At 38.1% G+C, this 25,508-nt stretch overlaps 2 protein-coding genes across 2 annotated transcripts; both read left to right on the top strand.

Annotated features, from left to right (window-relative positions):
- The first annotated feature begins 13,268 nt into the window (after window positions 1–13,268).
- Window positions 13,269–14,225, top strand: LOC105092675 (olfactory receptor 1B1). The gene has a single exon (XM_010984394.2). It carries the CDS (start codon window positions 13,269–13,271, stop codon window positions 14,223–14,225), a length of 957 nt encoding a protein of 318 aa, XP_010982696.1.
- A 9,395-nt stretch (window positions 14,226–23,620) lies between these two features.
- On the top strand, window positions 23,621–24,667 carry LOC116152538 (olfactory receptor 1J4-like). The gene has a single exon (XM_064490876.1). The coding sequence runs from the start codon at window positions 23,729–23,731 to the stop codon at window positions 24,665–24,667; it is 939 nt and encodes a 312-aa protein (XP_064346946.1). The 5' UTR covers window positions 23,621–23,728.
- The last annotated feature ends 841 nt before the right edge of the window (window positions 24,668–25,508 follow it).

Here is a 25,508-nt window from a genome sequence, read left to right as displayed (position 1 = left end):
CAAATATATGTATGTCTATGCATGCCTGGGACTGTTGCCTGGGACACCAGAAATTGACACATGGTAACTGACTATAGTCCAATTAAAAATAAATAAATAAATAAAAGTAAAATAAAATTAACTATGTTTTCTTTTAATATTGTTATTTTTATTTAATTTAATTTAAATTTTAATTGAAGTATAGTTGTTTTACAATATTGTGTTTGTTTCTGGTGTACAGCAAAGTGATTCAGTTACACATATATAAAATATATGTATCTATATATAGTCTTTTTCTATTCATTTCCATTATCATTTATTACATAATATTGAATATAGTTCCTGTGCTATACAATAGGACCCTGTTTTTTTTAATCTATTTTATATATAGTGCTTTGTATCTGCTAATCCCAAACTCCTAATACTTCCCTCCCTGACCCTGCTTCCCCTTTGGTAACCATAAGTTTGTTTTCTAGGTCTGTGAGTCTATTTCTGTTTTGTAAATAATTTCATTTTTTGTCACATTTTAGATCCACATGTAAGTGATATCATGTGGTATTTGTCTTTCTCTTTCTGACTTACTTCATTTAGTATGATAATCTCTAGGTCCACTCATGCTGCTGCAAATGGCATTATTTCAATTTTTCATGGCTAAGTAGTACTCCATTGTATATATATATACCACTAATTCTTTATCCAGTCATCTGTCGATGGACAGTTAGGTTGCTTTCATGTCTTGGCTATTGTAAATAGTGCTGCTATGGACATTGGGGTACATGTATCTTTTCAAATTAAAGTTTCCATTTTTTCCAGATATATGCCCAAGAGTGAGATTGCTGGATCATATGGCAACTCTACTTTTAGTATTTTTAAGGAATGTCCATGCTGTTCTCCACAGTGGCTGGACCAATTTACATTCCCACCAACAGTGTAGGAGGGTTCCTTTTCCTCCATATCTTCTCCAGCATTTATTGTTTGTGGACTTTTTGATGATGGCCATTCTGACCAGTGTGAGGTGACATCTGATTGTAGTTTTGGTTTGCACTTCTCTAATAATTAGTGTGAGTATCTTTTCTTTTGTCTATTAGCCATCTGTATTTCTTCTTTGGAGAATTGTCTATTTGGATCTTCTGCCCATTTTTTGATTGAGTTGTTTGGCTTTTTGTTATTGAGCTGTATGAGCTGTTTATTTTGGAGATTAGCCCTTATCTGTCACAGAATTTGCAAATATTTTCTCTTGGTCTCTAGGTTGTCTTTTCATTTTGTTTATGGTTTCCTTTGAGAGAGTCTTGACATAAGCAGGTTTTCAGTTAAATGAGGGCTTCTTTTCCCCTAATTTCTAACAGTACCTTTTAAAAAAAATTTGCATTCTTTTTTATTGAAGTGTAGTCAGTTTACAATGTTGTGTCAATTCCTGGTGTACAGCATAATGTTTAAGTTATACATATACATATGTATCTTCCTTTTCGTATTCCCTGATTTATAAGAGTATCTTGAGCACAAGTGGTTTGAATAATGTACTCATGACAAAGTCGTGAATGAGATAAAGATTATGAAATTGGAGAAATATGTTTTTATAACTCCAGTTATCACAGCCATAAGAAAATGCCACAGTTGTTGGTTAAGAAAAGGTTCAGTTTCAGGCATACTGAGAACTGAATCTTTGTTAAAATTTAAAATTAAAATTTAACAAAGATATATATATATATATATAGTAAATAATAACAAATTCATTATTATTTACTAATAATAAATTTAGTAGTAAATTTACTAATATATCATTTTAACTCTAAAACTTTAATAAAGATACATATTAAATTCAAGCCAAGTGTTGTGGACACATTTCAAATAAGAACACTAATTAAAAGGCTTGTGATGTTGTTTAAGTGAAACTAAATCAACAGCGGTGGCATTTATAGGGTGGATTTTAAACTCAAAACCAGCTCTGAATCTTTGTTAAATTAAGGCTGTGGAGAACCTATGTTATCTACTTTTGAAATATTTCAACAGGAATAGCAATTCTTGTGTGCTGTTTCCTATGTATAAGGCCATGTTTTAAGCATTTTACACAATCTCATTTATTACTCATTAACAGGTATGAACTGTTATTACCCTCATTTACTGATTAGAAAACTGAGGTACATATAGATTAAGACATTTGCCTAAGGTCACATGGTTGGTAAGAGGCAGGGGTGGAGTTACAACTTTGCAGTCTATTAGCCTAAACACTTAGCTAGCTATACTGCATTTCATGGTACTAACTCGGAAGTGCTATTGTGAGCATAAAATGAACAGAATATGTAGTGCTTCATGGCATCTGTCACATAGTCAACACTCAACATGTATTAACTAGTATCTTATCATCATTACCCTCTCATATACCTTGGAGCCTTTTCTTTCCTGGAGGAATGCATCCCCTTTTCATCCTGGTCAATTTACAACATGTCGTCAGCCAACTCTTTTCCAGCACCCATCCTTCACAGGCCTGATGCGCCTTCCTCCTCTATCTGGCCTGAGTCCTGAGCCTATTCCTGGCTGCTTTGAGCACAGGAATTCTGGGACTCAAAATAAATCCGAATTTGTAGAAATTACAGCCTAGTGTAACAGAGACCCTCAGCTTGGAGCAAAAGTTTTTGACTTCTGTGTGGCGATCACAATTGCTAAGTCTCATAATTTACAACTTGAGGAAAGAAGAGATGTAAGTTATTCCCCTACATCCTTCCCGTCCCCAGGGATTTAAGCTCTATGTATTGAAATGTTGAGGGTCACTTTTGGACCACTTTTTGGTAAGTCCTCTAGAACAGTAGTCATCAAACTTATGTAATATACAGATTCCTTTAAAAAGAAAAAAAAAAAACCCCATGGATTCCCTGGGTTAACATGTTTTATTGTATCAGTTAGCATCGTATGTACAAATGGAAAACTATAAGCCTTAATAAATTTACTAATAGACCATTTTAACTCTAACACTTTAATACAGATTACAAATTAAATTCAAACCAAGTGTTACAGACCCATTTCAAATAATAAAACTAGTTAAAAGACATATGGTGTTGTTTAAGTGAAACTAAATTGATAGGGGTGGCATTAATAGTGGGGATTTTAAATTCAAATCCAGTTCTAAACTTAATCTCTTCCTAGTTTCTAACTTTGCCAACAGGATAAGTGCAGATAGAGATTTTATATATGATAAAATGGTATTAATAATTTCAAGTCTTGTTTACTAGTTTCAGATAATAAAGTCAGATGCTTAGCCCAAACGTTTCTAGTAATCAATCATATAAAACCAGGGTGGAGGGCATAGCTCAAGTGGTAGAGTGCATGCTTAGCATGCAGAAGGCCCTGGGTTCAATCCTTGGTACCTCCTCTAAAAAATAAATAAACCTAATTCCCACCCCCAATAAAATAATTAAATAATACAATAATAAATAAATAAAATATTTAAAAAATCATATAAAACCAATTTTAAAGAATGTGATAGACAACTTTTAGTAGGCAGGTATGAGTTGCACTATTACATAAATTCACATTAAATAGTATCCAGTCTGGTTATTTCTGAAATCACTAATAGGAAAATAGTCTCTGAATTTATCTTTATTTTAGGGGAGATACTGAAAAACACTTTTAATTTAGACATAGAATTTAATGATTGACTTTTGAATGGAATGAGTAAATAATGGAAATGGTTATTTAAAAAATAAACTCATAAGAAATCAAAATTCTTATAATTGTTTCCATTTTTCTTTAGATTGGAATGTACAAACTAGGAAACATCTTTTTCTTTGCTAATAAGCTAATATGTTTAGAAAAGGAAAAGTATTGAATTAATTTCTGTCACAGTAAATTGTTTTCTCAATGTATCAAAGTTTCAGTGTCTTAAAAAGTTGACCCTAAAGACTTATTTTATATAATATATTTCAATTCAAAGAGTTTAATCTTTAAAATTAAATTGTTCAACAGGTATATTATGAAGGATTTTGGACGATTATTTCATTTTTATTTTGGGACAAGCCATTTTAATAGTATGTAGGGTTCCTTAACAACATCAAAATTGGCTGATCTTATTTTTATCTTATTCTTTGTTTCAACCACCATGATAAATAAATATACAAATTCAGGCTCTTAGAATTTCATTAATTAGGCTTCTAAAAAGAGGCCTAATTATATTACTTGCTACCGGGGCCTGAGTCCCTGCTTCCCAAATTTAATCAACTGAGCACCATGTCTATTCTGTTTCACTTATATTACTAGGATTAAAATACCATAAAACTGTGTGAGAGCATATTTTATTATGGTAAGACATTAATGACACACTGATTCCTATTTTTATGGATTATGGGTGTTTAATTAGCCTAGTAATAAGCTTAGAGAATGGGTTAGCTAATTCATTGTGAAAACAAAGGACTTAATGAGAAAAAATAACTTAATCTCATAAATATTTATTCTTAGTAAACACTGTTGGAGAATGATAGGCAAGATAGGGCATTGCATTGGGTAGGGAATTAGGATGAATGAGAGAAGGATGGTCACTCGCTGGCCATTTATCCAGTCACTCTTTCTTGAGTGTTTGCTTTGTGCCAGGCACCATGCTAGGCACTGGATACAGAGGTGAATGAATCACAGCCCCTTCCTTCCAGAAGCATATAGTCAGATAGAGGAATTGGGTTAGTCATAGTGTATCCTACCAACATCTGAAAAACCTGAATTCACTTTGGTTGTGTAATACCCACAATGATTATAGCAGTAATGGTGGGAACAACAAGAACAATTATTATCTGAGCCTTTTATTACTTGGCAGTCCCTACAATCAGAATTTTATATACAGTATTATAATTCTTAAAGAAATTATTTATTTAAAAGTTAGAATTTATTAGCTTTTTATACACAAATAGACTAGAGCTCATAGGTGTTAATTAAGTGCCAGATTCACAGAGTTTATAAGTGTTACATTTCAGAATTATATTTACTCTTATTTGGCTCCAGAGATGTACTTTACATTACATCATGCTTTTTATATCACAGGAAGAAGATGGAGTGATGACTAAGTTATTTGGGTAATGAGACACAAATGTTTGCCATTTGTGATGCCTGGGCATTCATTAAGTAGTCTCCCATCCCATCAGGATCAGTGGCTTGAAGTTGTTGCTAGGGACTCGAGATGCTTTTAGCTGGATTCCCTTGAGAGTATGTCCGTACTTTCTTGCTCTCTGTGGTGGCAGGAATTCCACCACCTGGCAGGCCCCATGTGGCTCTAGGGGAAGGATCTCTGGGGCCCTACAATCTCTAAATCTCACCTGGCCTCACTAGTCCTGACTTTGAGTCCCATGCACTGATCTGTCCTTCAGCACCATGGCTAGGTACCTGGAATCTGACAGAAGACTGGAGCAACTAAGTCCAGGGTCAGAGAAGTCCTTTCCTCCCAGGTGAGTGTGTGGGTGAGGAAACTAGCCTTCATTCCACATTCCCCGTGACCAATTCTTATCTTTATCAATAACCTGTCTCTCACTCTGGACCCATCCTGTTTAATGTCATCTTTTCTCCTTTATCTCCTCACAGCCATTCCTCTCTCCTCACCCCGACAGACTCTCTCACCAGCCCTGCTTTCTGTTCCCATTCTGATGTTCCATTTCTCACACCTGCCTACACATCTCTTATATTTATACCATTTCATGATCCCCCTCCATTATGCCCTCCTTCTGCTCTTTCCACATCCCCAACTTTCTCTTAGTCATTATCCATATGACTTTCTCCTTTCTCCCCCAAATCTTTACTTTTGTTCATTATCTCTGCTCTAATCATTAAAGTTTCCCATCCTCTATTATGCTCTTGTCTCTTCTCATTTCAGAAGTTCTTCCTCTTGTTTCTTTATTTCTTTCCATTCATCCATTCACTCTGTACTCTTTCCATTCTAGATTTCCATTCTCTCTTTCCCACCACTTTGCATTCTTTCTTTGTTTTCCCTTCCTATTTATTCTTTTCTCTGTTGTGTCTTCATTTTTATGTCTCCAATGTACAACATTCCTTTCAATCATCTCTTCATAGAAACGACAGCGTTATTTGTAGAAATATGGAACTTAAGGAACTAAACAGAAGAAATTCTCATTTCAGATTAAATTCTGCTTTTCAATAATTATTTTCTGAATTTTTGTCACATACATACAACTTATATCCAGCATACACACAGATACACACACATGCACACACACAGTTATATCAGATTCACATTATTCATTCAGAAGGCCACTTGTCCTCTGAGTACAACAGAGGACAGTTTTGATGTGAACTAGTAGCGTTTTTACGTGTTACATCCTGTTGTGGTTTTGTTACCTCTTTGGGATCTCTTCATGACTTCAGCTCATCCCTGACCTTACCTAAGGCTGAGATGGGACCAGCTCCAAATAACTTCCACAAGCTTCTTTGCTTGTATTTATCATGTCACTTATCACATTATATTCATCCAATGTTTAATCTTTTTTTTTCTTTCCATACTGTGGTTTTCTCATGGCTGAGTCTTTATGTAGTTTGTGTTAATTTCCCATTATAGGTAAGGAATTAATATTTGTAGAACAGATAAATTCATCACCAAATGGTGATAAATAAATGATCTTCTGGATCACGTGATTACCTTCTGGACTTGATCTAGGCAAAATTATCTTCTAGGAACCATAGACAAGTTCAGGCATTCAGATCAATTTTTTAAAAACCACATCCCTTCTGTTCTCTCTCCGCTCAGATATTTCCGGAGGCAGATTACAGTTGCTAATCACTGTTTAAAGTAATAACTGTGCTTTGTGAGAAAAATAGTCTTTACAATTGCTCGTATAAATTATTATAAGTCACTAATGTGAATTATTTGTAGTAATTAGATCTAACACTTTGTCCACCGCTCCATACTCCACCTCCTTTCCTGCTTTTCTTTTGATAGTCCTGTTGTCTCTTTTTCACTTCCAAGCCTTATTATTTTCTCTGTGTCTTTCATCTATAGTATTAGCCTTCCCTGTATACTCTGCTTCATTGTGTATTTCATCTTCTACAAGAACTAGCATGGACTCTCCAGCCCTTTACATAGCACTGGGGGCAGCCAGGTTTGGAGATGGGTATTTATGAATATTCAGTATTAAGTTGGTCAGTGAGGCTCTAGGACTGTATACATTCTTTAGATTTGCCCTTGGGGACCCTTCGTAGTGAAGGGAATGGGAGAGGAAGAGAAAATTTTATAGATAGAAAAAATCCCACCACTGAGAGAAGGAAGATGAAATTCACAATTTTACCATATTAAGGAGACTGGAAGAAAACAAATATCAAGAATGTGGGGTATAGTGGTTAATAATGCCATCAGTAGAGAAGGAAAAATAAGAAGGGCTGCGAGAAGCAGTCGTCAATATGTCCAATTCACTGTGTTAAAATTCCTGTTCCACCTCTGACGAGGTGGAACACAATATTAAAACAAGTGGCTTAATTTCTCTATGCCCCAGTTTCCTCATCTGTAAAGTGAGAATAAAATCGTATCTACTTTATAGAATACAGATTTTAAAAAACCATGCATGTAGCAAGGTCTCTGGGTATCTTCTTTATTCTACTACTATTTCTACTACTTCTAACACTGTTACATATCATTGTATTCGGTGAAGACTGCTCATTGATAACCTTGGAAGCAAAAAATTGAATGAATTACTTTATAAGTAAACTATATTTAATTATTCTAAATATACGAAATGGAGTAAATAGTTGATAGAGCGTATGGTATTAATTATAATTTTTAAACACTAATAAGCATTTTTATTCTTCTAAAAACTTTGCAAAAGTAGTTTCTACGTCCACGTTATGGTGGAGAAGGCTGAGACTCCGACACATTGAGGCACTTGCCCATGTAAAAAAGATAGTAACAGAGTACAGACATGTAGACTTATGTCAGCTCAGAGCCATACTCTGTGTAGCAGAAGCAAGTAACCAACAAGTAAACAGAAGCAAGTAAATATACACATCACAGAGAATGGACAAATACACTGTGGTGTATTCACACAAAAGGCTGTTGTATAGCAATGAGAAATAAACGAACGATAGCCATCGTCAATAATGTCAGTGAATCCATGTCATATAATACTGAGGCGTAAAACCAGGTCACCCCAAATTACTTAAAGTTTGTTTCCTTTTTATAAATTTCAGATCATCTCAAACATAACAATATTCTTCTTAGAATGCCTATAGTAGGTATGTGAAAGATAAATGTATATTAACAAAAGAGAGAGAATTATTAACCTGAGATTGAAGAGGTTGGTTACCTTAGGTAAGGAATGACAGGAAGAGGTGATGGAGAGTTTCATAGATACGAATTATAATCAGTGTTCTAGTTTCTGTGTTGGACAGTAAGTTAAGGTTGTTTATAATCATATTCAAAGCCAAGGGAGCAAGCAAGAAGGTGATGCTCAGACCAGTGAAGAGGGTGTACCATGAACCATGGATTATGATTAATCCAGTCCAAGGCTCCTGAGGCTGGAGGAGTGTAGGCAATTATGAACCCTTAACCTGTGTCTCTTACAGTCTTGTTGAAGATTCCTCCCTCCTATCCCAGAGTTCGGTCTAAATTTTTTCTCTGGCTCTAGATCTCTAGATTCAGCCCCTAAAGAAAGAATTTCCATCAGAAACTCACTATAGAACATACCAGAGTAAGACAGGAATCTGAATGGTAATTGGAAACATGGAACACGCCTGGGAATAGGGAAAAACAATTTAGGGAAACTTCTTGACTTATTGAATTTTTGTAGATTTGACAGTTAAAATGCACATGTATTGTGGCATCTTTCTTTTTATCCCACAGGTTTTGGAAAATTGTTTTGGAGAGAAATCTCTAGTTCTCCGAGTTCTAACATAGATCTTACCTAATTTTGGTTTCTCCATGGTATACTAGCTTGAATATCTTGATGCTGAGTGCGTGATTGAATTCACTGTGGTGGATGTTCTTTTGAGCTAGAAATGTGTGCTTAATGTTATGAAGGAATAAATAAATAGAATATAAGAGAAGGCACTTATATCTCAGTTGCTATCTCCTCATCTTTACTGTTTATATTCTTAATAGGAAAAGATTCACAATATAGAAAAATGCATAGAGACCAAGGCAATGAAGTACGTATACTTAGTATCCAACTTTAACAAAACTTAACATTTGCCCCTTTTGGTTTCAACTCTTATTTTGAAAAAATAAACTGTAACAGATACATTTAAAATCCAAACTATTTCTGTATCCTTTCCTCTGTTCTTCCTTCTTCCCCAAAGGAGGTACTCACTGTCTTAAATAAAGTAGTCATAATAAATGTTATAAGTGTCTTCCAAAGTAATAAAATATTTTTGCATGTTTTAAAATTTCATATCTGTCATACCCTCCTATCATCCTGGAAATTTTCAGTTAACGTAATGTGTTGAAGACTTAAGCTTATCAATGCCTGGGGCTCTGCCTTCATGTTCATAATAGGAGCAGACCACAAGTTAAAATAAGTATATACAGTTGTGCTACAATATTTAATTGAATGACCCATCCTCATTCACTGAGAATGCCACCTCAATTCTAAAAATTGTGAATTTGTTTGGGGCTGTCATTTTCTGTATCCCATAGGTTTAGCCACATATTAGGCTACAAAGTGAGTCTCGTAAAGCTTCAAAGACCGAACCTCATAGATATTTAATTGTTTGGCTACATAATTACATTAGACATCAATAATGAAAAGATAGTTTAAGAAAACATGTTTGGAAACTAAAATGCATCTAAATACATTATTTAAGTCCATAATGAGCATTTGAGGAAGGGTCCAAGTGCAATTCCTGCCAGCACATGGAGAATAGTTTGAGGAAGCTGTAATTTACAGAGTTTACTGGAATAAGACGTGTGAGTTTTCCTTGGGCAAGCTGGATCCGATGAAGATGCATGAGCTGTGTCATCTTGAAAGGCATCCCACCCAAGAGGGCTTCTTGTTAGGATGAGGCAATCTTAGGAGATTAAGTCTAAAGGGTTGCAGTCAGGTATCAATCATGAATAAGGTCTCTAAGAGATGCCAGGTTCTGGATTGATTAGTCTTGTCTGGTGGCAATAGCTACCTATGGGTGCTCTCCGCTGGGCTCATACGATGCTCCAAGAGAATGATTCTGTATTTGCAATCTGTACCAACAGCACCACTCAATGAGACCTTACCTTTCTTTTTCTTTTTCCTTTGACTCCGCACTAGCCAGAGACATCTTAGAGGTAGGATGCAAAATATGCTGCAGTAATGAAGTCTGCCACATCCCTCTTTCCCTCATACAGGTTTCTGAATTAGAGCAGAATTCCATTTGGGAAAAGAAGAAAAGTTTAAATTGATTGAGATTTGAAGTTTTGGTGTTCAGTTGAACTGGACTTTTAGTCCTTAAAAATGAGATCTTTCAAAATAGTGGTGTGAGAAAAAAGGTGCTTCCTTCTTTGCTTCCACAAGGTTCAGTTTCTTCCCCAAGCACTGTTGTAACAGAATTTCTCCTTAAATCTTCACTACTTTTTGAGGTAAACACTGTTTGATTACTATTTTTGGCAGATAAGAAAACATAACTTGTCCAATATCACACAACTGATAAGTGGCAGAAATGGAGTTAGATTCCATGTAAGTCTGACTTCAAAGCCTTTGCTATAACTGCAGACTACTGTCCTTTAATGGAAAATCTATTTCATTTCTTTAACAAATATTTAATAATCACCCAGTAATTCCCAGGCTTTATGCTAGGTATAAAGAATCCAGTGACCAATATATGCATTTATCTGTATATATGCACACACGTGTGTGTGTGTATATACACATATATCTGTGTATGCAGATAAACATACGTATTCAAGTGTTTTAACAGTCTACTTTGGGAGTCAGGCAAAATCAATAGTCACACAGTGAATGGAAGAGTGAAAAATGCTCTAGTGAAATACTGTGCTGGGATTCAATGAAAGCTTTGAGTAGAAATGAACCCTGAGTCTTCAAGATGAGTAGCCTTTCACCAGTTATCTTGCGGGGTTGAAATCTGGGCCCTGAGGGGATGGGATGACACTCCATGGAAGACAGAATAGTGTATGTCAAAATATTTTTATTGTTGGATAGTTTAAAAGGATGTAAAATTTGGGTTTGGTGTTTTCTCTCAGCACTGAGAAGAGTTTCTTATTTTCTAGAGTCTTTTTGCTGAGAAATCTTCTGTCAGAAAGTTTGTCTTTCCTTTGTAGGTAATAGTTCCTTTCTCTCTGGTTGATTTTAATACATTCTTTGTATTTGCTGCTTGTCAGTTTCCCTAACATAGTGTCTATGGATGGATTTTTAAAAATTTGTCTTGTGTAGGAGTTAGCTTCTCTCTTCAGCCTCTGTCCAGCCCATTCATTGAGATTTTAATTTGAATGTCAGTATTTTTATTTTCCAGTCTTTCTTTTTGGGTCTTTCCCCAATCCATTGTATTTTTTTAAATACTATCTCATTTCTTATAGTCTTTATTCATTCTTTTAGACACAAAGCATTTTAAACATAATTTATAATTCCTTACAGATTCGTTAATTTATGATATTTAGAGGGAGGTAATCCTATTATGTGCTGATTGTCTTCATACTGAATGCATTTTTGTGTGTGTTTTGTAATTTTGAACTGTGAGGTCATCGTTTTGGTTAGTTTTTATTTGTGTGACTCCTGTACAGTATAGTGTTAGTGAGTCCTTGAGAAGAAGTTTTGTGTTTGCTTCTACAAGATACTTCAACGCTTTTACCAGTCTGAGAGTGAATTTTATGTTAGTCTATCAATTTGCAGGTTTTAGCATCATTTGTGTTTTGTATATCAGTTTTATCCATTCCATGTGTCCATGTGCTGTACAGACCCATAATGCAGTCTCATGGGAGACATTTTCATCTCCATGTAGTACAGGTTGAAAGATAGAGTCTTTGGGTCTCCTATAGCCAGTGGTGTATCTGTATGTGTGTGTATATATGCATGTATATACATACGTATTTGTTCACTGAAAGTTTAACTTTTTGAATGTTCTTAATTTATGTGGTAGTTTCTACCACTTGCCTCACACAAGCCTAAGAACTTATCTCTTATCCCACAAGGGGGTTAAAACAAGCCTCTGGACTCCAAAGACTGATACTGTGTCCCCTCCCACCTACCCAGCATTTCCCTAAAATTCTTGAAAACTCAGTTATGAATTTAAAAGGCTGATTATTGATTTTTTTTTAAACTTCTATCTGTGCTATGTGGGAAAGTGTTATTTAGACCTTCTATTTCAGGAAGATGAGGTTCTCAGAATAACATGTGAAGATCTACAGGAATGTGAGATCTTAGCATGTTCAGAAAACTAGTAAAAAACTGCCTAGTTTAAAAAGTACTGGGTAGGTGGCTCAGCATAAGCCTGGTTAGTTAGGTTACGTACTGACAATGAAAGTCACATCAAGCTGTTTGGATTTTATTTTGAAGGTGCTGACCCTTTAAACAAGAAATCACACGTTGGAAATTTTATTTTGGCATAAATATGGAAGATCTATCAGGGGAGATTAGTAGAGAAACTGGTAACTAGGCTATGAAATTAGTACTGGTTAGAGATGCTGAAAATTAAATAGTGTTACTGGACTGAGAGCAAAGGGCGGATATAAGGGAAAATGTAGATGTCAAGGAGTGATTGGAGATGAGGAGATGAAGGAGAGATTCCCCCAGGTTTTCATTTGGACAGTCAGATGGATGGAACTGATGACGCAGTTAACCTACAAAATCAAATAAAGAGGAACACCAAGTTATTTCATGACAACCTGAAACAATTTCACTACAAAAACCAACTGCTTATAAAGAACCATTTCTGTATATATTACATGTTAAATGGTACATTATGCTCCTTACAGGTTCAGATGGAAGAAATCATGGGGACCACAGCAGGATGAAGTGTGAACAGAAGATGAGGAGCTAGAGACGGTGAGTGTAGGAATTTTCTCATGAAATTTGCTGCTGGAAGGAGGTAAGCAGTAGTTGGACAAAAAGAGTATTGTTTGCAACTGTATGAGAAACTTTATCAGGGTATTTGGATTATGTAAAAGAACCAATTAGGGTGGATAAAAAGGAATAAATATGGGGGAAAATGCTATAACACGTCAAGGGAGTGAAGTCACAGATCTGGATGGAGGGCCCATCATGGTCAGTTGAATTTAAGACTTTAAGGAGTTTGAAGAATTAACTAGAATTGTTACGATCCCTAACCTATGACCTATGACTTGCTTTTTGATTAAAACTCTCTTTCAGGCAGGCTCAGTGTCACTCATCATGGGCTGTGCCTCCAATGCCTCACATTCTCCAGTCTTCTTGCTTCTCGGGTTCTCAAGAGCTAGGGTCCCCCACAGGGTCCTCTTTCTCATGTTCTTGGCTATTTACCTGACCACCATAATGGGGAACGTGACTCTCGTGCTGCTCATCTCCTGGGACTCCAGGCTCCACTCACCTATGTACTATCTGCTCCGAGGTCTCTCTGTAGTAGACATGGGGCTGTCCACGGTCACCCTGCCCCAGCTACTGGCCCATCTGGTCACTAATGACCTAGCCCTTCCTGCTGCCCGCTGCTTGGCCCAGTTCTTCTTCTTCTATGCATTTGGAGTCACAGACACCCTTGTTATTTCTGTCATGGCTCTGGATCGCTACGTGGCCATCTGTGACCCCCTCCACTACCATTCAGTGATGAATCGCCAACTCTGTGCCCGCTTATTGGTCTTGAGCTGGGTGGTGTCCGTACTGCACACCATGCTGCACGTGGGACTCCTTTTGCCTCTTCACTGGGCTGAGGATGCTGAGGGCAACGTTAAACTTCCCCACTTCTTTTGTGACCACCGACCACTTCTGAGAGCTTCTTGCTCTGACATCCATCCCAATGAGCTGGCCATATTCTTGGAGGGTGGCTTCCTCATGCTGGGCCCCTGTGCCCTCATTGTACTCTCCTATGTCCGCATTGGGGCCACCATCCTACGTCTGCCTTCAGCGTCCGGTCGCCGCCGTGCAGTCTCCACCTGTGGATCCCACCTCACCATTGTTGGCTTCCTCTATGGCACCATCATTTGGGTCTACTTCCAGCCTCCTTCCCAGAATTCTCAGGATCAGGACATGGTGGCTGCCGTGATGTACACTGCCATCACACCTCTGGCCAACCCTTTTGTGTACAGCCTCCGCAACAAGGATGTCAAGGGTGCACTCCACAGGCTGTTTGGAGGAGGGAGGGTGGACTCCGGTTAGCCTGCCTAAGAGCCATCCATGCTGGTTAGGTGAGGAGAGACATAGGCAGATTTGAGCACCACTGGTTTTGGAGTTGATGGGGAGGGATGGCCTGGACAGTTCATGGAACTTCAGATTCAGCTCTTGTAAATGTGGAGCTCTGACAGCTGCGAACATTCCACATGCATGCCAGCTGGGCTCAGGGCTCCCTCATCAGAATGCCTCTGGAACCATCCCTCAGACCATTTATCTTCAGTTGTCAGACTGGATAGAAATGAGTCACTAGGCCAGGGTTGTTTAATTCTAGTGGTTTGAAGACATACGGGAATATTATTGTGAAATTCTGAACTAAAGCAGAGACAGTGAAGTTAATTACAGTCACATTTAACTTGGTGTGGTTGTTTGTGGGAAGTGTGTTGGTACATATCAGAAAGTTAGTGGAATAGAACAGTTTAGGTAAACTGAGATGGCAATTTTATACCTTTTTCATTAAGTGAGCAAATACATGCCCAGAAGTGAGTGTGACATGGGGGCCATGATTCTGCTGATCCACATGTGAGCCCCAGTTTCCATGGGCCTCTCATAATGTGAGCATCCTATTCCGATACATGTGAATTCTATTTTATATACTGGAAGTTAATTTTAATTTGCCTTTTGAAGTAAAAAATGTGGAGAAAATGCAAGCTAAATACTTTGCTGCATATAACAAGGAATGGCAAACTATTTCAATAGAGAAAACAAATTGGCTGTGCTTAGCTTTTGGGGAACTGGACATTGGCCTCAATTTTGTTAGCTCTTACGATATTCACCACAATAATTTTTTAAAATTTATTGACATATAACATTGTGTGAGTTTAAGGTGTACAATGTGTTGATTTGATACATTTATATATTGCAATACGATTACCAGCATAGCGTTAGCTAGCACCTCTATCACATCATATAGTTATCATGTCTTTTTTGTGGTGGGAGCAATTAAGATCTAATCTCTTAGAAACTTTGAGGTTTGTAGTGCAGTATTGTTGTCTATAATCACTCTGCTGTGCATTAGTATCTCCAAGACATTTATCTGCTAGTTGCAGGTTTGTACCCTTAAACAGCATCTCCCCAAGACCCCCACTCTCTGATAACCACCATTCTACTCTCTGTTTTTGTGTTTAGCTTCTTTAGATTCCACGTATAAGTGATGTCATACAGTATTGTCTTTCTCGGTCTGACTTACCTCACTTAGCATCATGCCCTTAAGGTCCATCCATGCTGCAACAAATGGCAGGATTTCCTTCTTTCTCATGGCCGAATGATATTGCATTATGTACATGAACCACATTTTCTTTACCTGTTCATCCATTGATGGACATTTAGGTTGTTTCCGTATCTTGGCTATTGTGAATAGTGCTGTAATAGACGTGGGAGTGCAGATATTTTTTAAAGATATCCTGTTTTCATTTCCTTTAGATATATACCCAGAAGTGGAATTGTTCCATTATATGGTAGTTGTATTTTTAATTTTTTGAAGAACCTCCATAGTTTTCCATATTGGCAATACCGATTTACATTTCCGCCATCAGTGCCCAAGGGTACACTTTTCTCCACATCTTTGCCAACACTTGCCTTTTTGATGACAGCCATTCTAACATGTGTGTAGTGCTATTTCACTGCAGTTTTGATTTGCATTTCCCTGATGATTAGTGATGTTGCGCACCTTTTTATGTAGTTGTTGGCCATTTGGATGTCTTCTTTGAAAAGTGTCTGCTCAGATCTTCTGCTCATTATTTAATCAGATGTTTTGGTTGTTTTTAAATTATTGAGTTATGTCAGTTCTTTATATATTTGGATATTGACTGCTCTCAGATATATGGTTTGCCCAGTATGTTCTTCTATTCTGCAGTTTGCGTTATTATTTTCACTGTTTCTCTTGCTGTGCAAAAGCTTTTTAGTTTGATGTAGTCCCACTTGATTTTTGCTTTTGTTATTTGTGCTTTTGGTGTTGTATCCAGAAAACCGTTGTCCAGATTAATATGAAGGAGCTTCTTTTCTGTTTTCTTCTAGGAGTTTTATGGTATCAGATTTTATGTTTAAGTCTTTAATCCATTTTGAGCTAATTTTTGCATATGGTGTAAGATAGGGGTTCAGTTTTATTTTTCTATATGTGTTTATCCAGTTTCCCCAACATCATTTGTTGAAGAGATTATCCTTGCTGCACTGAATGTTCTTCATTCCCTTGTCAAAAATTGATTGGCAAAAATGAATGGGTTTATTTCTGGAGTCTAATTATATATCCTTTTGCAAGTACCACATTCTTTTGATTGCTTTAGTTTTGTAATAAGTTTTGAAATAGGGACAGATGAGTCCTCTTTGTTCTTTTGTTTTTTTCAAGGTTATTTTGGGTATTCATAGTTCCTTGCAATTTCATAGGAATATTAAGCTTGCTTTGTTTCATTTATACAAAATAGTCCATTGGGATTTTGATAGAGATTGTATTGAATCTGTAGGTCAATTTGTAAAGACTTGTACAAAATAACATAACTCAGTGGGGGAATGGGTCATATTGCAATGAAAGACAAGTAGTGTAGACTGGGAGACCTTGACTGCCAGCAGAGCCATTTGGAGCAAAAAATGGCAGAGGACAGAACTCCAGGGATAGTTCCTCCCCCCAAACACCAAAAAACTTGGCAAATACCATTAGAAGCAACTTTACTGGAACTCTAAAAGCTAGGTAAAGGTTTACATCATCAACAAGAACAGATAGCCAGGAGAAAAGCCACTGAACCAGGATAGAAGATCTTTGTGGAATTTTAAATTAACCAGTCCAACACCCCAGTTGGTCTTGGTCACAATAGTTCGCATTCCCAAGAAACTCTCAAATTCTCATATAATCTCAGATATTTCTTTTTTTTTCTTAGCAGAGACATTTTTTTAAACATTTTTTTATTGATTTATAATCATTTTACAATGTTGTGACAAATTCCAGTGTAGAGCACAATTTTTCAGGTACACATGAACATATATTCATTCATTGTCACATTTTTTTCTCTGTGAGCTACCATAAGATCTTGTATATATTTCCCTGTGCTATAGAGTATAGTCTTGTTTATCTATTCTACATTTTGAAATCCCAGTCTATCCCTTCCCACCCCCCACCCCCTGGGCAACTACAAGTTTGTATTCTATGTCTATGAGTCTGTTTCTGTTTTGTATTTATGCTTTTTTTTTTTTTCAGATTCCACATATGAGCTATCTCAAATGGTATTTTTCTTTCTCTTTCTGGCTTACTTCACTTAGAATGACATTCTCCAGGAGCATCCATGTTGCTGCAAATGGCGTTATGTTGTCAGTTTTTATGGCTGAATACTATTCCATTGTATAAATATACCACAGCTTCTTTATCCAGTCATCTGTTGATAGGCATTTGGACTGTTTCCATGTCTTGGCTATTGTAAATAGTGCTTCTGTGAACATTGGGGTGCAGGTGTCAGCAGCAGCATGTAAGGCAATGAAGCTAGAACACTCCCTTACACCATACACAAAAATCAACTCAAAATGAATCAAAGACGTAAACATAAGACAAGATACAGTAAACATCCTAAAAGAAAATATAGGCTAAACATTATCTGACATACATCTCAAAAATGTTCTCCTAGAACAGTCCACTCAAGCAATAGAAATAAAAACAAGAATAAACAAATGGGACCTAATGAAACTTATAAGCTTCTGCACAGCAAAGGAAACCATAAGTAAAAGAAAAAGACAGCCTACGGAATGGGAGAAAATTTTTGCAAATGAAACCGACAAAGGCTTGATCTCCAGAATATATAAGCAGCTCATACGACTGAATAAGAAAAAAATAAACAACCCAATCCAAAAATGGGCAAAAGACCTAAACAAGCAATTCTCCAAGGAAGACATACAAATGATCAATAGGTACATGAAAAAATGCTCAGTATCACTAATTATCAGAGAAATGAGAATCAAAACTAAAATGAGGTATCATCTCACACCGGTCAGAATGGCCATCATTCAAAAATCCACAAATGACAAATGCTGGAGAGGCTGTGGAGAAAGGGGAACCCTCCTACACTGCTGGTGGGAATGCAGTTTGGTGCAGCCACTGTGGAAAACAGTATGGAGATTTCTCAAAAGACTAGGAATAGACTTACCATATGACCCAGGAATCCTGCTCCTGGGCATATGTCCAGAAGGAACCCTACTCCAAAATGTCTCAAGGTATTTTTTAATTTCAACTTTGATTTCATCATTGACCCATTGGTATTTTAATAGCATGTTGTTTAATCTCCATGCTTTCCTTTTTTCTCCTTTGTTTCTCAGCAGTTGATTTCTAACTTCATGGCATTGTGGTCTGTAAAGATGCTTGAGATAATTTCTATCTTCTTAAAATTGTTGAGGCTTCTTTTGTGCCCAAGTACATGATCAATCCTAGAAAATGTTCCCATACACATTTCATACTTGGATCTGTTCAATAAAGATTATGCTCAAAATAAATGTTATTACAAGATATTGAATATAGTTGTCTGTACTATACAGAAGAAGTTTTTCTTTTTTCAATCTTAAAGAGTTCTTTGTATATTTTGGACAACTGTCCTTTATCAGATGTGTGTTTTGCAAATATTTTCTCCAAGTCTGTGGCTTATCTTCTCACTCTGTTAACATTGTTTTTTGCAGAGCAGAAAATTTTAATTTTAATGAAGTCTGGCTTATGAAACAATTTCTTTCATGATGGTGCCTTTGGTGTTTTATGTAAGTCATGGCCATAGCCAAGGTCATCTAGATTTTTCTCTCATTTATATTTTAGAAATTTAAAGGTTTTTTGCTTTACATTTAGGTCTATGATGTATCCCTATGGACCTTTCCTGTTATGGGTACTTCCCATCCCTGCAACTTTACTGTGGGATTAGGAGCCTTGGTCGTTGGTTGTGGAGGGGTGCTTGCACAGAGAACATAGGAGTGGTTCCCTGATCTCAAAGTATGATGGCTGCCTGGCAATTTTAGGTTCTTCATTCTGGAAGGCATGACACAAAGAAAGGAGTTACTCCGAGTTCAGGAGTAACCGACCCTAATTATCTTGAAGAACTACAAGTGATTTCCCTACCAGTGATAACATTAAACAGGCAATTATAGCTCTGTCACATGACAGGTAAACAGAGAGGGATAAGCAAGAGTTCTGACACTTCACGAATGAAGATCTGGGTCTCCATCAGGGAAGCAATCTTGACTGGTGGTCATGTCGAGGGGAATAAAGGAAGTCAATATGGATGGTAAAGGAAGGCAATGATAAATTTCAGTTACAGCCTTGGGATCAGCTGTAGTGGCGAAGACTGTAGTTTGTTCCACTAACGCACCCTTTTAAATTCTGTTTATAGAGTGTATGACTGGCTCCCATCCTCCAGGCTCAGCGTGGGGTCACGGGTAGAGGTGGGTAGTACATGGTGTGGAATGTAGCTGATGCCCGCCCTGGAGCTCCTTGTCCCGCTTGGGTTATTGGAAGCGGCATTAGACAGTGTTCAGCAAGCTCACAGCGTCTTAGTGAAGTGCTTGCGTTTTTGCTCTGTCTGAGGGCTTTCTCTGGCACTGAGGGAGTCTGCAATCATCCAGCCAATGAAGATGTCAGTTCACATATGTTGGACAAAGTGGGGATAAAAGTGGATAGCTTAGCTGACTGAAATGTGAATCACATAATTTTATCGTTACTCTGTGGGGACAATTTAGTTCTTTCTTAGGGAGGGCGTAAGTTCTTACCAAGATCAAGAGAATTCATTAATCAATAAATTCAATTGTTCACTCAATATCAGTTCTATAACAATGTCAATGATTCTAGATGTAATATATATGTATATGTATGTATATATAATTGTTTATTTTTGGAAGATACAAAGAGAATGTGTCAAGAGCTGTTATTTATTTGCACTCATTGTGTGCTTTAGCGTGAATCGTCTCGTTTAATCTCAGTAATAACTTCGTGATGACGATGCAGTTGTTACCTGCACCTCACAGCTGATGAAACAGGGCTGAGAGGCTACTTAGTGTGCTGAGGGCCAACAGTTAATGAGCGGCATGGCCCAGGCCCAGTGCTTCTTCTGAGCATTGAGCCCAAGGACTCCACCTCCTCCCTCTACAAACGCTGAAGTCTCTCCCAAGGGAGAGAAGGTACCTGCAGGATGTGGAGTTAAAGCCAGATTTGCGCTCTCGTGGTAGCAAGTGTAAGCGGTGTGGGGGTTTGCAGAAGCCAGACTTTCTGTTCCTGGACTGTAATGTGCTGATGGGAGAGGCTGACCCAGTGGGCTGGCAGCATTGGAGTTGTGGATGACTGAGCCATCCTCACTCCTGGAACTATGAGCAGGCGGAGAGGAGCCCAGGGTGGCCCTGAGTCTGGGGTACCCTCTCAGGTGACTGTAGCAGCTCAGTCCCTCAGCCTCCGCACAGGCTCCTCCCCAAGGCATTGGAGGCAATTAGTCTACTTTGATTCTTTCCTTAACCAGGAGCTTAGGGACTTTTTATGTGTCCTCTCTGAGGCTTATAACATGGTATCCTCCCGCCTGTGGCTCAGGCGCTCAAGGACAGTCACAGAAAGCTCAGGAGGTCACGGGCTCAGAGAGGGCTCTTCTTACTTTTTAGTTCATGGGGTTCTCAACAGAAGCTCAAGGCTCAGAAAACTGCTTGGATTAGAAGGTGCCTGAGCTCCCTGAGTGGCACAGGTCAGCGTGAGCTGGGAATTCTAGGTGGGCAAGACGTGTCTCTGCGTCTAGAGGTCTGCGTATGCACTCCACGTGGGTCTGTGTGGCGTTTCTTTGCTCCTATAATGTGGATATATTATGTTTTCTTCATGGGTTTTGTCTCTGTGTGTGTGTGTGTGTGTGTGTGTGTGTGTGTGTGTGTGTGTGTGTGTGTGTATAAGTGTATTTGCTCTGTTTAATTTGCAGGTAATGTTTATGGGGTAGTTCCTGTGAGTGAATAGGGCCCAAGTGCCTCACTCACCGACCACCTCTACCTACGTTGGGTGTAGGTCAGTGGAGACTAGAACATCTCATTTTGCAATGAGGCCAGTATGGGTGTGACCATGTATGTCGTGTGTCACCTGAGTATGAAGAGGTGTGTCTGCACAATGGTATGTTTCCTGTATGATTTGTGTGTGATGTGTGTGATCTTGTGCCTTTAGTTGTTTCGTATGTGTGTTTGCATGTGTGAGTCTCTGTTCAGAGTCTAATGTTTATGCATCTGATGTGTGATCTGTATGTGCTGCTAGTTGTTTTATGTTTGTGTTGAGATTATACAAGTGTTTGTGCGTAGTTATGTGGATTATTTTGTGTGTATCAGCTTGTGTATTATTTGTGAGTTTATCTTTATGAATCTTTGGGGAACTGAGCCATAAGCCATAGTCACTGTCTTAGAGATCACAGATAGTAAGAATTCAAAAATCAGTCATTAAGTGTGCATGTGAATGTGTGTTTCAGGTACAGGTTTTAGGGGCTTCAGGTTTGCCCCTGTGAACCCAGATATTCCCTTAACTGTCTTTCTCTACAGGGGCCACATCACTGCATTGGGCAGGCAGGTTCACATACATTTCCACCAGCCATGTACTCGTGGATGTGAGCTCCAGGTCTGCACTCTGTCAGACTGGGGCCCAGTCCTCAGTCTGATCCTCAAATGTTTCCGTGATCTTAGGAAGTGACTTCAGTTCTCTGAGGTTCAGATTCCTCACTGGTACAGAAGAAATAACTATTCCTACTTCACAGTCCTATTTGGAGGATTAAATGAGGCAACACATACAAAGTATTCAGCACATAATTGGTGCTCAGTAAAAGGAATGTATTTTGTTATCTTGCTCCAAACCCCATGTTTATGTCATAGGGGCTCCTCTATCACCATTGTCTGGGATGGGACAGGCAGAAGCCTGAGACAACAGGCCCATCCAAAGGCTCCCTCTCATACTTCAAGGTCAAGATCAAACCTCTCCAGGGCTCATGGCCCAGCTGCCTCCTTCACCAGGCCCTACCTGAATCAGGGTTCCTAGTTGGCTCCAACCATCTTGTTTTCTGCTGGTTTCTCTGTGAGGACTCGCACAGTGTATGTCAGTGCACGGCCACGCCTCCACATAATGGTCAAGTCTCTGTCCTCCTTGGTGGCCATGAACTGAGATAACCAGTGTCCCTGAGCAAGTTCATGGTCCCTGAGGGAGACTTGCTGTCCTGCACCTATACTTGAGTGACGGTGTCAGTCTTGATTCCCTCTTCAGGGTTATGTCATTGGTAATCCTCACCTGCAACCTAACTTCCAAAGAAATACTAAATCTGGAACCCACCACCAAAAAACTGGGTAACATTAGGTGAGTCATTTATCTCTTTACCCTCAGTTTTCACATCTATAAAATAAGGATATAATAGTCGCCTTGTGTATCAAACAATCCTTAAATATATAATTATTGCTTTGAGAGGAGTTAAAGTATGCAAAAGTTCTTTGTAAATTGTATGATGGACAAATAAATGTGAGCGGCAAATTTTTCTTAGAGGGAGTTAAGAACATTTTTGACAAAGGTAGTGGACATAATACAGCTTCTCTGGATATTCTAACCAGCGAGGGTATAATTTCTATGCAGAGGAGTTTAAGACATGGATTTTGGTGAGGCAGACAAATGTTGTGATTCCATCTGCTACACTTAATTATATCTTTGCACATTTACATAATACACAATTTTGTTTTCTTATAGTCAAAATAAGTATAATAATCTCATTTTTAGAGCTTTAATGTGGATTTAATTTGAAAGTGCATGTTAAACACTTGGAATAATGCCTGGTACTATTATTAATGTTGGTTTGGAAGCCTGGATTGGACACTTGATAACAGGGAATTTGACACAGCCAATTACACTGAAGTTCTGTGACAAAGCTTCAGTAATTCTTTCGCAGTGTAGGTAGTTTCACACCCGTTTTAAGAGGAAATGACTGATACATCTTACTTGGTACCCTTTAAAAAATATTTTTTGTGTTTTTTGTTTTATGGGGGGAGGTAATTAGGTTTATTTATTATTATTATTTATTTAGTGGATATACTAGGGTTCAAACCCATGACCTCGAACATGCTAATCATGCGCTTTTCCACTGAGCTATACCCTCCCCACTGGTACCCTTTTTCCATTTTGATCTCAGCAAATTATAGAGGTTTGAACCTGGCTTGTTATACAGATGTAAACTCCTTGAACACAGAGACTTCTCATTTCTTGTTCACTACTATATACTCAGTATGGGACAGAGCTGTTTTGCAATAAATATTTGTTGAATAAAGAATAAATTTCCTTTGGTTTCTTTGGAAAAAGACTTGATTATCGTGAGGATTTGATCTATTGTTGGAGCCAGAATGGGGCAGACTGATTCATACAACAACAATTGTGAGAAATAAAGAGAAAAGTAGCTAAAATTAAGAATTTTCACACTAAAAAGGCCATTACTATAATGCTATGGCATGTTCACTGACATTTCCCACTTTCCCCAATTCCCACCAGAGACAAGAAGGGCATGAGGAGGGGGAACCAGAGCAGCGTGTCCGAGTTTCTCCTCCTGGGGCTCCCCATCCGGCCACAGCAGCGGTGCGTGGTCTTCGCCCTGTTCCTGGGCGTGTACCTGACCACGGTGCTGGGGAACCTGCTCATCATCCTGCTCATCAGGCTGGACTCTCGCCTCCACACCCCCATGTACTTCTTCCTCAGCCACTTGGCCTTCACTGACGTCTCTTTTTCATCTGTCACCATCCCTAAGATGCTGATGGACATGCACACTGAGTACAAATTCATCCCCTATGCAGGGTGCATTTCACAGATATATTTTTTCATACTTTTTGGTTGTTTTGATAATTTCCTTCTTGCAGTGATGGCCTATGACAGGTATGTGGCCATCTGTCAGCCACTTCACTACACCACCATCATGAGGGAGGAGCTGTGCATCTCCTTAGTAGCTGGGTCCTGGGTCTTCTGTTGTATCCATGCCCTGTTGCACACCCTCCTCTTGGTCCAACTGTCCTTCTGTGCTGACAATACCATCCCCCATTTCTTCTGTGACCTCACTGTGCTCCTCAAGTTGAGCTGCTCGGACATCTCCCTCAATGAGCTGGTCATCTTCACTGAGGGAGGAACGCTGTTCATCCTGCCTTTGAGTAGTATCTTAGCCTCATACATTCGTATAGGGACTACCATCCTGAGGGTCCCCTCCACTAAGAGACTCTTTAAAGCTTTTTCCACCTGTGGCTCCCATCTCTTTGTGGTGTCTTTATACTATGGGACACTTGCTTTTGTTTACTTTTTCTCCTCATCATGGGACTCCAATAACAAAGACATGATTGCTTCAGTCATGTATACAGTAGTTACTCCCATGCTGAACCCTTTCATCTATAGCCTCAGGAACAGAGATATAAAACAGGCCCTAGAATTATTTGTCAATAGGGCTAACTTCTTGAAGTGACAATGACTAAATCCTCTTATTGCAGTCATGAACGCAGTGAGCTAGATCTCCTAAAATTATTATATGGTTGGCAACTCTGAATACGCATTCTGCTGTCATGTGCAGTGTTGTTAATATGTCAGTTAGGTCCAGTGTGTTACTTGGGTTGTTAAATATTCTTTATCTTTAATTAATTTTTTTCTGCTTTTTCATCATCTCATAAAATACATAAAAAAAATGTGAAACATGTCACACAATTATAATTGTGGATTTGTCTTTTTCTCCTTTTAGATATGTCAGTTTTTGCTTAAATACTTGTTATACTATGTTATTTGAGAACACACATATGTAGCATCATGATCTGCTCTTGGTGGACTGATTCTTCTATGTAAGATGTGCTGAAGCTGGCTTGCACTGGCTTCAAGATGATTATGAACATCTCTTTCCAACTCCACATTCAATGACAACATATTGGTAGACTGAAATCAGCCATAGAGGGAATAATTACACTATGGAAATTGGTCAATGCTACAAAGCAAAGCTCACCCTCAATAGCCATTTCTTATTCATTTAACAGCACACCACTGCACTTCTAATTAGGAGATATTTCTCTTTAGCAATGGCTCCTACCTTAATATCTCAACTACCTCCTAAGATATTAATATGGATATACCAGCATTCTTTTCATTGGTGTTTACATGGTATTTCTTTTCCATCAGTTTACTTCATACTTTTCTATGTCCTTAGATGTGTAAAGTGTTAGAGTTAGTTCCCTAACAGTGTGAAACTGGGTTTTACTCTTTTTATATAGATTGACAATCATTGTATTTCTAGGGAATTTGATCTATTAACATCAAATGTA

Source organism: Camelus dromedarius, chromosome 10 (genome assembly GCF_036321535.1).
Source record: "Camelus dromedarius isolate mCamDro1 chromosome 10, mCamDro1.pat, whole genome shotgun sequence".
Classification (NCBI taxonomy): domain Eukaryota; kingdom Metazoa; phylum Chordata; class Mammalia; order Artiodactyla; family Camelidae; genus Camelus; species Camelus dromedarius.
The sequence above is the reverse complement of the archived record's forward strand: the minus strand, read 5'-3'. Positions and strand labels throughout refer to the sequence as shown.

Coding starts and splice junctions, on each gene's coding strand:
- LOC105092675 (XM_010984394.2), top strand. CDS start 13,269: ATGGGCTGTGCCTCCAATGCCTCACATTCTCCAGTCTTCTTGCTTCTC.
- LOC116152538 (XM_064490876.1), top strand. CDS start 23,729: ATGAGGAGGGGGAACCAGAGCAGCGTGTCCGAGTTTCTCCTCCTGGGG.